The sequence below is a fragment of the Leptinotarsa decemlineata genome, unplaced genomic scaffold, assembly GCF_025532065.1.
Source record: "Leptinotarsa decemlineata unplaced genomic scaffold, Ldec_3_MD MMD2_tig00000026_RagTag_RagTag, whole genome shotgun sequence".
In the NCBI taxonomy this organism is placed as follows: domain Eukaryota; kingdom Metazoa; phylum Arthropoda; class Insecta; order Coleoptera; family Chrysomelidae; genus Leptinotarsa; species Leptinotarsa decemlineata.
The window spans coordinates 2,808,324-2,823,372 of NW_027412539.1; the positions used below are offsets into that span (position 1 = coordinate 2,808,324).

Here is a 15,049-nt window from a genome sequence, read left to right on the forward strand (position 1 = left end):
TTTCCTGATTTTCGCAAGAAAAAATTGAAGCACTAGGTTAGGTGGGATAATTTAAAGTGTTTTTTAGTATTTCCAATATACAGGGCGTCTCAAAAAGTTTCCAGAAAGTTTTTTTATGGAACACCAAGTCATTTCTTCGTCTATTTGAAGCACCTTGAACTGATTCGAAAACTATTATATACCCCCCAATAAATGTTAAAAATGGCCGCCATTAAGTTATTATTTATTTTTATTTATATAATCGGGATACAAACTGAAAAATCCACTACAGTATCCACACAATGGAATTATTATCAAATTGAAAGTATAAATCGATACACCAATACACTAAATAATTTCAGACACTATGATATGCATTATCATAGTGTCTGAAATTAAGGATGAATTAAAATTGAATACAGTAACAATAGAAACTGATTATTAGTTATTGACAAAATGTATCAATTAACTATAATTTATAAAAATGAGTTTTCAATATTTTTTTCGTCGTAAGCTACAATGTATTAAAAATATGGAAGTATTTCGCAAGAGTGTTACCTCATATTACTGGAGTTTTCTCCTAACAGCAAACCGGTCTAGACCCACTATTAAGATTTCCGACCGTATATTTTTCAATAGATGGATTTTCTGAATTAACTGAAACAAAACCAAACTAACCCAAACCAACTTTCACTTCTTTCACTAAACAAAAAATTATAAAAAAATATTTGTTTCAAATAGAGTATTCGAACCCATCACAAAAATTATTCATACATCAATTCTTTGTCTACATATATATCTACCATACAGATTTTCAAATCATTACCTCCATTAGGAATTAATAATTAATTATCGTGTTAGGAATCAAACGTTGAGAGGTAAGACCTCGTTAATCCTTAGCTCGCACAAGTTTCTACTTCTGAGGGTTGTCGTTCGTAGGGGTGCGACAGCTGGTTAACGGAAAAACAGAAAACAGATTTTTTTTAAACAGATTAGAATTATTCTTGTTTGTTTCCATCAGCATAAGGCATCTGCAATAAAAATATCTTTTCTAGGTTTGAAACCAAATTTTCGTAGTAGCATCATCATCTTCTGCAATCTTGAAAGACACAATGTGAGAGACTTTTTGAAAAAATGTAATCAGTTTAATATCTGTCTTTCCGTTAACCAGCTGTCGCAACCCTCAGAGGTCGAAACTTGTGCGAGCTAAGGACTAACGAGGTCTTACCTTATAACGTGTGATTCCTAACACGGATTTTACGATAGCAAGTGAAAATCGATCATTCATCATGGGACTTGAACCACCGACCAACACGGCGGTCGACTTTAGTGAGTGAACAAAGCATCCACGTCGAATCGGCCGGCTTATGATCACTTTCTACTACGAATGTTTCACCAAATACAAATTCATTGAAATGTTCGCATCTGAAAAGTATTGCATCAAGCTCTTTTTCTATTTGGGCCTATCTATACTGTGTTTCGTGAAGCGTAAACGGTTAAGTATCTATAGTGGAAATCTCACAAAAAGTGTTACTTGAATACGTTATGGATTTTCATCAATTATGGCAAGTTGCATCATTTATCTAAAATTTCAAATGTATTTCTGAAATTCTCGTTGAAATGTCATTTTCCGCCGTTAATCTTTTCATCTGTTGAGAATGAGAAATGTCAAATTTATTCTACGCTAGGGATTCCCAATCGTATTATCTACTAATAATTTTCTTCGAAAAGTAAATTTAAATGATCCTGTCATTGGCATGAAACCTTAATCAGAAATTAATATGCAACATAACACCGTTATAGGTTCACGTAATGGACTTTGGGATATTCAATTCCATATGCCCCGGCGTTTCTAATGAATCATGTAATTACATCGGTTATAAATTTGAACAGAATAATCAACGAGAATAATGAGTACAATTTTCGCGAACCGGAAAAAATGAGAGAAAATTCGATTATATTTTTTGGGTAACGCTATGAGTGGTAATTGAATGAAACCACCTTTATAAGGGGTGGTCTATACAGGGTGAAACATAAGTACGTTTAAACATTCAAGTGACGTATTCTGGGACAATTTTGAGAAAAAAGTCGATATAAACTTGTGTCCGGAAATGCTTAGTTTCGGAGATAAAGGGTGTTGAAATTGATTTTTTTGTTCGTTTTCTCTAAAAGTAACTTTTGCAAAAAATAAGTTATTTGCTATTTATTATTTGTTATAATTTTGCCATTTTTGGTTGTGGGCAATAGGGTAACCTGTGAAAGATATATCTAAAACTGAATGTTTTTGTAAATCCTCGACTCTCCAGGAAGACGAAGGCTCAAAATTCATAATTTTTTTATAGGAACCAAAGAACGTCGGTGGATTTTTTCGAATTTCTTAAAAACTACCAAACAAATGCTAGGCAACTCGAGAGTCAAAATGATAAAAAAAAGTCTGAGATTCACGAAAGGAGCTGCGGGAATAGATATCAAATGTATTTTGCTTGAACTAAAAGGACTACTATAACTCGCCATTAGGAACATGTTTCACATATTCAGTTTCATAGACCAGAAAAGTCTAGTGTCATTCAACTTTCTTTGAAGAATGGCTACAGGATAAGTGGAGAATATTTGAAGTTGTTGAGACCGGAACATGACAAGAGGTTTTTGGATGCTATCAAATGTTCGGAAATCGAAAAATGTGGAATAAAATCTATGAAGAGTATCAAAGAAACCATTCCAAACAACTTGTTGTTTCTTATTTCACGTAATAATTACAGATAGAAACTGAGGAAATATTAGGTATCATTACATTGATCTAGGGAGTCAAATATAAAGATGGAATGATAAAATCACTGATACTGAGAATTCATCATTGAAATTCATCTGATTAACTTCATTCGAGTATTCTATTTATCGAAAGTAATGTTTGACCCAAATATACATGAAATATCTGACGATGTTAACTTTTTTAGCGTGAAGCGCGTAAAAGAGGATCAGAAGTACTATATTTTTGATTGACTTGATTTCACAAGCCCATGTTTGCCATATTTTCACAAGACAAATGTTTTGTAGAGACTTCATTGCGGGTAATATTTTTACTCACTCTAGAGGAAAATGATTAGTCTTACCTTTTCTGAAATATCTGCCTCGATGTTGTTGGAATCTGTGATGATCTGAATCAATAAATGAATAAATTAATATGTGTGTGTTATTTCGTTGTGCATTTCTCAAAGATCGATCTTAACTCAGATGTATCGGACCTACGTCTCACGAAGAACAAGCGATAACTAGTATCGATAATGCCACCTGAGATGACAAAACGTCGACCTGTGAAGATACACAACAGATGAACACCGAAAAAGCAACTTCACATATTCCACATATTGCAATGATTCACAAACCTTGGCGACTGAGCCCTATTAGGAAATCTGTAAAAAAACAAATCATGAATTCACCAGAAGTAAGTTTTTGTTCGATAGACTGATGGTAAACTACATCTAGCCGGCGACAACGAAGTCATTGTAGACGGTGGCATTCAGTTGTTCATTAGGTAAAAAAAAATGAAATTCGAAGGAAAGGTAAAGTTCATCGAAGCCGATATTTATAATGATGAAATACATGAAAATATATTTAGAATCAACCAGAAATGAACCCACGCCAAGAATTTCGAATTGAACGTTGTATATTTTTTCTAACATTTGATCGGATATAAAATTCTTTTTTCAACGATATGCATTTCCATGCATTTCCATGCAAAATGGCGGCGAAGGAGTCATTTTCTTCAAATTCAATATGGCGGCACTGTGACATCATCTATAGAAATAATGTCAAACAACTTGATGTAAGAAGAAACGAATATGAATTGAAAAATTGAAACTTTTACCTATCAACTCACAACAATACACAGCAGCTTTGGCACTTTCATTTTTTCACTAGAACACATAAATGGACAGCATATTATCTCACTTTTTTTTTGTGAAGAAAAAAAAATGAGAAAAAGTATGTGGATTAGTGAAAAATATAAATTTTTGAATTCTCATTTGAGAATTGAACCAATTTCATCAATTGTATCTCTCTATATAGATGACGTCACAGTGACGCCATGTTGAATCTGAAGAGAATGGCTTCTCTACCGTCACTTTGAATGAAAATGATCACATGTTCAATATGTATCAAGTATTTTCAATGAGAAATATAACCTTTGATAAACTATAATAGGTACCTTTATTTCGAATTCAAAATTTTTTACCTCATAAACAACTGAATGACGCCGTATACAATGATTTTGTTGTCACCCCATATGATACATATTTTGTACATTACATGATTTGAAGCTATCGATAGTTCCATACAGAATGTTCGTGATTTCAATATGCATTTATGAAAATTTATAAGTGAGCGAAAGAAAACCGACTCATTGACTTTTAAAATATTCTCAGGGATCCTCAAAGTATTCAAGGCCTGCATGTACGTCTCTTTGACGTGTGTCAAAAAGAAATATATACATTTTCAAAAGGCGAAATTTTCATGAATAGTTTTTCGGGTTTTTGACAGCAGTAAGTGAATATTTTTTGAATTATCAGCCATTTCAAAAAAGCTGAGAAAATAATTTCACTTGTCCGATAATTCATTTCATTTATAGATATTGATGCGAGAAGCTATTTACTACAAAGACTATTGAAGTCCATAGTGAGCAGTAAGAATATTGAGGCCAACTAGTTCATCTGAATTCATTTATTTTTCAAATTTCGGTAGGTCAGAAACCCAGAAAATAACAAGAAACAATCACTTCCTCACAAAAAATGTCTTTCAAAGATTCTGTAGAACTACAAGAACTGACTCGTTTGAATGCAGAGGTTCGTGATTTTTTTACAGAAAAGGTGACATCTCGCAATCTAATACCGTCGTGTACGCCACCGTTCAGTCGCTTTTCAAATCGGAAGGACGGATTCCGAGTCTCACAGTTCGTAAGATTGAACGACCGGTGCACACGATGGAGACTAACATGCCTTTCGTGCTCACTGTGTGGCGAATAGCCGCCAAATTACGACGTATCTATCACTCTTTGAGACAAGGCGTGTTGTCAACCTCCAAACAGCACTGCCTTGATAGGATACGAAAGCTAGTGGCTGCTAAAAACTTCCTTGCTTAACTTGGTTGATCCGTTGATCACTGATATTTATTAATACCCCTATCCACTCAACCCAGACACTCTAGCCCAAGCGCAGCTTGAAGCTATCAGCTTCCATAAATATGGTTTTCGGGAAGAAAGATCAACAGGCGAACATATTTGGAATAACGCATTGGAGAAACATAGAGAGTCGAAAGCTGTTGTGCTTGATATTTGTAAGGCCTTTGATCCTGTGTGGCATGAAAGTTTTCTGGCCAAACTTCGATGCTATGGCTCGTCAAATAATTTTTGTGCATGACTCTCCAGTTTCCTGAAAGAATGTTTCCTGCAAGTGGCCATTGATGAATATCTCTCGAATACTGTTACCATCAACGCTGGTGTTTTCTTGGGAGCCGTTTCGTCTCCAACCCTCTTTTTATGATATATCAATGATTGGAAAAACCAACGACACAATATATAACTTTGCTGATGAGAATCTAGATGTGATTTCATATTGGGCTAAATGCAACCAGGCTCAATTCAATACCACGAAAACCCAGACATCGGTGTTCTCCAGAAAGATGAATGTCTCGGAATTGGATATATTACTGTCATGACAGACAATTCTGCTTTCTGCTTCGATTAGTCTGTTGGAGGTTAAAATGGACATCAATATGTCTTGGCACAATAATGTCGCTGAAACTGCAAAGGCTGTTCCTTAAGAGCTTGGAGCACTGTTCCGAAGCTGTACACACCTCAGCAAACGCTTATGCTTTATAAAGCTCAGATCAGACCTTCTTTGAAGTATTGTTCACATGTATGGAGGTCCGCCCCAAAGCATGCCCTTAAGCCACTAGATTCCATCCAGATTCTGCCTGATTGGCAGACGAACCCTTGCATCCTTGATAGTCTGGAACATCGAAAAGAGTTCGAAGATTTGTCTCTCTTCTATACATATTTCAACGGGAGGTGTTCAAGTGACTTGGCACATTTGAGTAGAAAGAGTAGTACATTTTGTAAAAATGCGACGTACTGTGGCTACCCATTGTTTTGATGGGTAGCCACACCTCGAATTTCATTGTTTGAGAATTCTTTCAGTTGAAGAACTGTGTATATGTAGAATAAACTTTCTGAAAATGTTTCATCGAATGAATTTAATCTCCAGCGATTCAAATCCAAAGTGAATCGGCACTTCCGTACAGGCGACTTAAGGATTTTTCTGTAGTTCTTGTGTTTTGTTTTCAAGAAACAGATCTTCGACAGCCTGAACTCTATAAACTGCACAGCTCGATGATTTTGGATGACATTTAAAGAGCCTTTGCGGGTCCAAGAACTTTCCTGCTCCAGGTAAAGATGAGGTAAATAATCATCGAGAACTACAATTGACCGGAAATGGACTTTTTTGGAATTTCAACAACGAATTGTAATGAGTGATTTTTTTGCTGGCAACACTGTTTTTGACAGATCACGCGTGAATCGTGTCTCTTGTGTCATTGTTATACTTGTTCAGTTTGGTCTATAATTTAACCATGAATCGACTTACGAATGAACAAAGTTTGCGAATTATTGAATTTTATTATCGAAATTCATGAACACGCATAGGTAGAGTGTGGACCGAAAAACATATTGCGGCTGTATCCGCCAATGTTCGTGATGACCGTGAAATGTCGATTCGCCGCCGTTCGCAGCTATTGGGCCTCTGTTACTCCACAACGTGGGAAATTTTGCGAAAGGATTTGTGTGTAAAACCTTATACAGATACAGCTGATGCAAGAATTGAAGCCACACGACTTCCCATAACGTCTAACATTTGGTGAATGGGCGCTGGCAAAGTTGGAGGAAGATCCACATTTTTATCAAAAAATTGTGTTAAGCGACGAGGGTCATTTCTGGTTGAATGGATATGTTAACAAGCAAAATTGCCGCATCTGGAGTGGAGATCAGCCGCAAGCATTGCAAGAGTAACGATTCATCCCGAAAAAGTCACTGTTTGGTGTGGATTATGGGTTGGTGGCATCATCGGGCCGTATTTCTTCAAAGACGACAATATCCGGAACGTTACTGTGAATGGCGAGCGCTACCGTGTGACAATTGACGACTTTTTGTTGCCCATAATGAAAGAATTGGACATGCCTGACATGTGGTTTCAACAAGACGGTACCACATGCCACATGGCACGTGAAACAATGACCCAATTAAGAGCCGCCTTCGGTGAACAGTTTATCTCACGTCAATTGACCGCCTAGATCGTGTGATTTAACGCCTTTGGATTATTTCTTGTGGGGTCATGTTAAGGCTCATGTCTACAGGGATAAACCAGCAACGACTGACGCTTTGAAAGCCAATATTGAAGCATGTATACGTGAAATACCGGTCGAAATGTTAGAGAGAGTGGGCCATCTAAATCGGAGCCGCGGACAACATTTGCATGAAATCATTTTCATCAATTTTTTCAAATTTTTTGTGTAGTTTTGAAAATCAAATCCTATACCTCTTAAAAAATCACCCAGTATATCAGAGGAATATTATTAAGGAGACTTCCAGATCACTTCAACTCCACAAATAATGAAGCAACTCCTTCAGGTAATTGGTTTTCATTAATAAATGTTTTTGGTATTGAAATAAGGAAATTCAACAAAAATATCGATAATATCAATTTGGAGAAGGTGGAAAATTTTTCTGGGGAAGTTGAATTTTATCATTCTATAACACCATGAAGTGATGAATCTGAGCATATTTTGAAATTTGAAAATTTCCTTCGGTTCTCAAATTTAATGAAATATTGAAATCATAGTGCCTAAAAGCCTAATGAAACAACGTTCAAAATAACTTCTGAAGACATTTTTTGAATTCTAAGCATTATCCCCTCTTGTATGAGGAAACAATTATCATATCAGAAGCGCTCTATCAGAATCGAATTTCAATCCAATATTGCAAAAGAAGTGTTCCATTGAATTTTAAGCGATGTCTGATTCATTTAAATGCTGTCCGTGGTGTTTCGCGTTACTTTTCCACTATCATGCCAAAATGAAAATCGCAACTACATCCGTAACTGTGCCATTCCTCTATCGAAAGCTATCAAATACAGACCAGAACAATCTGACGGACATCCACTCTATCGTTCAATCGCTTTTACGTGGGTTTCACGAACGAATCGATGTTTCCATGATTTCCACACTTTCCAGAGTTTCTAGTGCAATCGTTTTCGATCTACAGCCATTTAAAATGGATTTGCGGTTTGGACCATCCCCGCGCTTGTCAGTAAAGTGATGCGATCAAAAGACACTTCACTTTGTTTATGAAAAGAGAAATTAACGAAATAATTCAATTATTTTGAAGGTTGGGTTCGCCATATAACTACGCTAACAGTGTTGGGTTAGGAAAGTGGAAAAGGAATGGGAAACATCAAGAAACGTGAAAATGAATAAAACTGTAATTTACAACAATCCGTATATTATAAATATAAATGCTTGCTGATCAAGAACCGGTAGTAAAAACAGGGTGTTCAGGTATATCAGACAAACGTTGAAAACTCAAATATTACCAGAATTTATTGAGTCTAGTGAAATGAAACAATTTTTTACGACTGCATGCTGCGGATCTCAATCAATCCATTTCGAATGTTTCGAATTGATATCGTCGCTTCATAAGGATTTCGAATGGTGAATTGGCGTGGTGACAGTGCGCCCGACTCCCGATCGAAAGCTCGTGAGTTCTGTTTAAAAATCTGTTTAAAATCTGTTTTTCCGTTAACCAGCTGTCGCACCCCTACGAACGACAACCCTCAGAAGTCGAAACTTGTGCGAGCTAAGGATTAACGAGGTCTTACCTTTTAACGTGTGATTCCTAACACGGGATCCCTATCTCGAAGATATATTTTTTCTACATAATGTATCTAGGATTGCGGATTGCGAACACAAGGCTGATGACCAAAGTAGTGAAAAGAAGATGTCATTTCACAATTTTTTCAACCGGAAGTGACTTTCTGGAAAAGTCGGTTTTTTGACTTTTCGTATATCCGAATGTGATTCGGATTGCCAATTTTCAATTCAGATTCGTGATCAACGAACAAAAGAACCATAGTCTAACAGAATTTTTTTTGAAAACTAGCGCGGTATGAAAAAATGAACGTTGAACAAAGTGAATATCACTGGAGTTCTATTCCAACACCAAACCGTTTTTTCAACACCTCGACACGTGTTGCAATTACCAAATGATCATCTTCATCTTCAAGAGGAAGATTAAACTGAAGTTACATACAATATTGTCCTTATGTATACCACAAACACCTCTGCTAGGTACTAGGTACCTGCCTCTCAATTGTCTTAATATTTTTTTCACAATGGTGCCTTATCTACTGGTCAGGTGAATCTGATAACAGAATATTATTCCAACAAACTATACAGTAAACTATTAGGTATTGCTCCAACATTGTTATTCATAATATTATTATGTTTACTCATTTCTAAACTCTCATGGGCATCTTGATGCCTGTTGTTGTTAACTTGTCTAACGAATCTACCTGACTAGTAGATAATGCCACATTGTAAAATTAATTTAAGACTATTAACACGCAGGTACCTAGCACAGGTATCTATGGTATAAATAAGGACAATATTGTATGTAGATTTAGAACCAGATGAACAGTTTGGTTACAGATCAGAACACTCGACAGAGCTGCAAGTTCTGAAGGTAGTAAACTTTGCAACGGAAGGCTTCAACTTTGGCGAATGATATAATAGCGGAGCGATTTTTTTAGACGTATTCAAGGCGTCCGACAGCGTTTGGCATGACGCACTTCTGGCCAAAATGAGCATTTTTGGTTACACGAAACAAATGGTAAAATCTATCGAGTCTTTTTCAGCTGACAGGCGATACCGCTGCAGAGTGGGACAAGAACTCTCATCCATGCGACTACTGGAAGTAGGGATCCCACAAGGTGCAGTACTTTCGCCACACCTCTTCTCAGTATAGAAGTCCAGTAATATTCATCACTGCACCAAAAGTTCCAAACAGTGCATCACAAGTATTGAACAAAGTCACCATGACTTTATGTTATGCTCAACGATTTTATTGGAGCTCATATACTTCGTAAAGTTTCTCAGATTCGTCGAATACAAAATGAGAAAACAATAGACATTGATAATTTGTTTGTTGTTTTTGTGAAAATATTTCGTTCTGTTCTCTGATATCAATTGAATTTCTGATGAAAAAATTCTGGTGTGGGTTTAAAAAGGAGAGCGATATCCAATCCATCGCACTATGGTGTTTTGATAATAAATCTCTTTCATTTCCTTCTAGATACTTTATATTCACCACAAAAGTGATTTTGTTACTTTTATTTTCATTGCGGTGTTCCGCTAAACCTATGAGCAGAAATATCTTGATCAACATCAAGAGTTTGAAAAAGATGTATAATTGAAAGTGAAATCAATTTCTTCAGAAATTGGTTTCAGAAAAAATGGTTTACTTTTTAAAACGGTGCTGAATGTGTATCTAGGAAAATTGATGCCACGTTGAACATTCATTTTAGGAAATATTACACATTTTTGGATTTTTCTGTACCTGCAAAGGACGAGAGAACTCAGCTATTATAACTTAGTTTTTGTCACTCAAAATTTTTGCCGCATCTCTATGAAAACTGACTTGTCGAAAGAGTGCTGCGAGGTAAAAAAAATTTAAAATTATGTATTGAACTAACGTTGTCACAAATGACAGTATGTGATTATTAAAGCAACTATTTGTTATTCATCTGTAAGAACTACAAGTGTTGAACAGCCAACTAAAAAAATTCTTAAGAATGATGGAAAAAAATCTGCATCTCGATAAAAACTGCCTTTTCGATAAAGTGTTAGGTGTCAAAAAAATTTCAAAAATAATGTATTGAATGAATGGGGTTACCATACTAATTTCATTCTGAGCATGGAAAAGTTTGTCGGGTTTTTGTGGTTCAATACTCCCCTAACAATTTTATAGGCTGAACAGATTTCGTCGTTTCATATGAAAATATTGCTCTTGCAGTTCATGCAATATTGGAAAGAATTGATTTTCATTTTGTACTCTCAGAGGCTTTTCTATGTGCACATTTGCATTGAGATAAGTTTTTTTCAGTGCAAAAAAAAAGATTTTAATGTGGTATAATATAAAAATAACAATAAAAATTAATTGGCGTTCCGGGGCGACTTCATTGATTCCAGTGGCGCACCACATCATCTGAAGATCTTGATCTGCCAATGTCCTATCTCTCATTAAACAAAATGTAGGGTGTCTCTAAAGGCTCCAAAAAAATTCAATACATCGCCAGAACACTTCGTAATAGAACTTAAACCATTCCGTTTCGTCTTTGACCAAGGCGTAATAATGACCAAATTCAACGCCAGACCCACAGTGAACAATGACTGCATGAATATTACAATAGTGATCTGCTAGATTGAAGTGTTCATCTATTTCGAACCTTCGAAAGAGTTTGGTGCTTCCGTCAGAGGTTGAGTCTTGTTTGAAGATCATCGAGACGTTTTTGAATCCAGAATATGTTTCACTTTACCTACCTTCCTGTTACACCAGGATTTTTATAATCATTCCATACATTACCAGATTAGTTTTAGCAACTGGAAAGGACTACACAATGATAACTAGCAGAGCTTGTGTCAGAAGAATGTTGACTTGAAATTTCTTGGATAAATTAGATTGAATGATTCCTTCTAAGTGATTTCTGGCCATTTTTAGGGTTTCCTCTGACAACAAACTGATCAGTCAATGAGTTCAGAAGCTATTTGTGGAGATCAGTGTTTTTCATTGGGATACTGATAAAAGAGAACTGAAAAACAGAACATTTTTCTTTCAGAGAAATATACTGAATTTAACGCAGTGAGTGGACTAAAAACTTGCCCTTCTCACACCTGCATGAAGTTCTTCATTATAATTCTATTTTTTTCCAGGTTGTGGAAGGTGAAAAAAACTCAAAAAAGTTCATGAAAAATATAGTGATATGTTTTCACTTCTTTAGTAATAATAAATATTCTTATTTCATATCCTTAAATTTTCCAGTCTCCGCCCATGAAGAGAACTCCTGTAAATGAATATCATAAATGGAAGTAATTTATCGAAACTGATAAGTGATTTGGGTCGATGGTCTGTTCCAGAAAGTTTACAAGGCTCTTGATATCGCGTAAAACATTAAATTCGAGTATTTACACTGATTTAACGAGAATATATGTTTTCATCATTCAATTCGTTAAAATTTCTATATTGATAATAACCTTTAAGGGAAGAATCGTAACATTGTGAAGGTCGAATTTCAATTTATAGCGGACGTTACCACATATTACAGCAATTCTCATTCCGAGGCTACGTAATTTTATCGCTCATCAAGTCTACTTGATCGAAATTATTTCTAGCAGTGCCAATTAGCAAAGGTATGCATTGCACTGTCTCTGGCAATGAAAAAAATATTATAACCACACCTGCAAATTGAACGCACGCATATCGTAGATTATCAGATACATTAGATTTTTTTGACTCAATTCTAAACTTGAGGTTAGTTTTGTTTTACTATCATTTACGCTTCAAAATTAATTTGAAAATATATTTTTAAATAAACCACACAATGGAAAAATCGTAATTGACAAGTTTTTTGCACCCTTCCACCTATTATAAATTTGAATGGAAGGGTGTTTTATTTTCAGTTAATTTTTTCCCACCTGTATATCTGATTAACATAAACGAAATGAAATTTCCACTGAAAAAAAAATCTGAATTATAGAATAATTACTATGGAATCGTAACTTACATTGAATGAAACTTTGATTTTCATGCAGATTTTTGAAAAGGTTTTTCCAGTTCCAATAATATTATATGAAGGATGTCACTGTCATTCTATTTGTGAAAGAACATTTGAGAGACTTTGCGTCAAAATACTCTTCAGTTTCATTCCAGCGGTTCAATTCTCAACTTCATCCTTTCAGTAAAAGGCTAAAGAATGTGATGATAATAATGATAATAATTATTATTCTTCACTTACTCAGTACAATTACAAATTGTTTAGGACATGCCAATTAATACAAATACAAAATGAATACAAATACACACACAAAATTTACATAATAATAGTTTTCAGTTGAATGATTGCACTGTATTACTATTGAAAAACTCATTTGAAGTGTAGAAATCAATTTACAGAAGAAACGATTGGAGTTTTCTCCTAATCTTTAGGAAATTGTTTCCTCTAACATGCCAAGTTTGAAAATCTGTTTGAAATCTGTTGTGCTAAAATAAAAGTTGAGTTAGCGGTGACTTTGCACCTTTCGTAACTATGTCGTTGTTCTTGTCTATATTAAGTTATTTGTTCTGGGTATTTACTACGCGATTCCCCTATCCTTCCGCTTTCCATAACTGCTTGACGTTTGTTTATTATTTTAAATATTGGCGTGAAGTTATCCACAGATTTCTGGCCACACATGTTGACGTTGAGGAAAATAAAAATCTGTGGTTGGGATATGAAGTTATTAGCACCCGTACTAATATCTGTGGCTGGAAATACTTATTCACTATAGGTTGAACGTGGAAATAATAAGACTATTTGGTGTTTAACTTTTGATATAATCTTGATTAGATTGACACGTTGATAATCGTTTTCTCATCAGCAATACAGATTTAGGGAAACATAAAATTGGAAATATTAGACTTACTTTCCAATACCCCATATAGAAATGATATGCGATGATGGGCGTCCATCAAAATCACACAACTTCCATAGTTTCTTGAGTAGATCAACTTGGTGATAACAGTTTTCTTGTCATCTAAACAGATTTCGAAAAAGAAATTGTTGAAAGAATCAGACTCATTTTTTGAGATTCTTTGTATTCATGTGAATCACACAACTCTTATAGAATCTTGGGTAGATCAACACAGTGAAAACCGTTTTCTTGTCACCCATTCAGATTTCGAGAATAAACTTGTTGAAACGATCAGACTAACTTTTTAAAACCCCTTGTAGAATTGAAACCAGATGATGTGCGTGCATAAAAATCGCACAAGTCTTATGAAATCTTAGGTTGATTGTTTTGATAACAATTTTCGTATCACCCGAACAGATTTCGAAAACAAAAATGTTGAAACAATCAGACTCATTTTTTGAGATTCCTTGTAGAATTGGAACCAGAAGATGTGCGTTCATGAAAATCACACAACTCTTATAGAATCTTGGGTAGATCGATATAGTGAAAACTGTTTTCTTGTCACCCATACAGATTTCGATAAAAAAATGGTTGCAACAATTAGAGTAATTTTATGAGATTCCTTGTAGAATTGGAACCAGAAGATGTGCGTTGATGAAAATTACACAACTCTTATAGAATCTTCGGTAAATCGATATAGTGGAAACCGTTATCTTGTCACCCATACAGATTTTGATAAAAAAATTGTTGCAACAATCAGACTCATTTTTTGAGATTCTTTGTAGAATTGGAACCAGAAGAGTTTTCAATTTCAAATAATGGTGCTTTAACTTTCTGAGAAAGAATTGGCAACTGGTGACAGCTACATCATTTTACAGCCCCCGTGAGGTTATCCCTATTTTTTCACAATTTTCACACTGTCATCAATTAGTGAACTTTCCACTACAGAACCTATAGTTCGGTTTTTACTCTATCGATCTACCTAAAATTCTATAAGAGTTGTGCGATTTTCATGAACGCACATCATATGGTTTCAATTCTACAAGGTGTTTTAAAAAGTGAGTCTGATTGTTGCAACAACTTTTTTATCGAAATCTGTATGGGTGACAAGAAAACAGTTTCGACTATATCGATCTACCCAAGAGTTGTGTGTTTTTCATGAATGCACATCTTCTGGTTCCCATTCTACAAGGAAACTCAAAAATGAGTCTGATTGTTGCAACAATTTTTTTCTCGAAGCCTGTATGGGTGACAAGAAAACGGTGTTTACTCTATCGATCTACCTAAAATTCTATAAGAGTTG

At 35.1% G+C, this 15,049-nt stretch overlaps 1 protein-coding gene across 4 annotated transcripts in view; it reads right to left on the minus strand.

Moving 5' to 3' along the window:
* The window catches only part of prom (prominin), a 455,259-nt gene that overhangs the window by 20,845 nt on the left and 419,365 nt on the right, over positions 1-15,049 (minus strand). For 3 of the 4 annotated variants that reach the window (XM_074171614.1, XM_074171616.1, XM_074171617.1), the window contains 2 exons: positions 3,363-3,389; positions 3,090-3,134 (listed from right to left, as the gene is read on the minus strand). The exons of the other annotated variant lie outside the window; for it this stretch is intronic. In XM_074171614.1, coding sequence (XP_074027715.1) covers positions 3,090-3,134; positions 3,363-3,389 — 72 coding nt within the window. The remainder of the gene's footprint in view (positions 1-3,089; positions 3,135-3,362; positions 3,390-15,049) is intronic. 4 annotated transcript variants of the gene reach the window in all.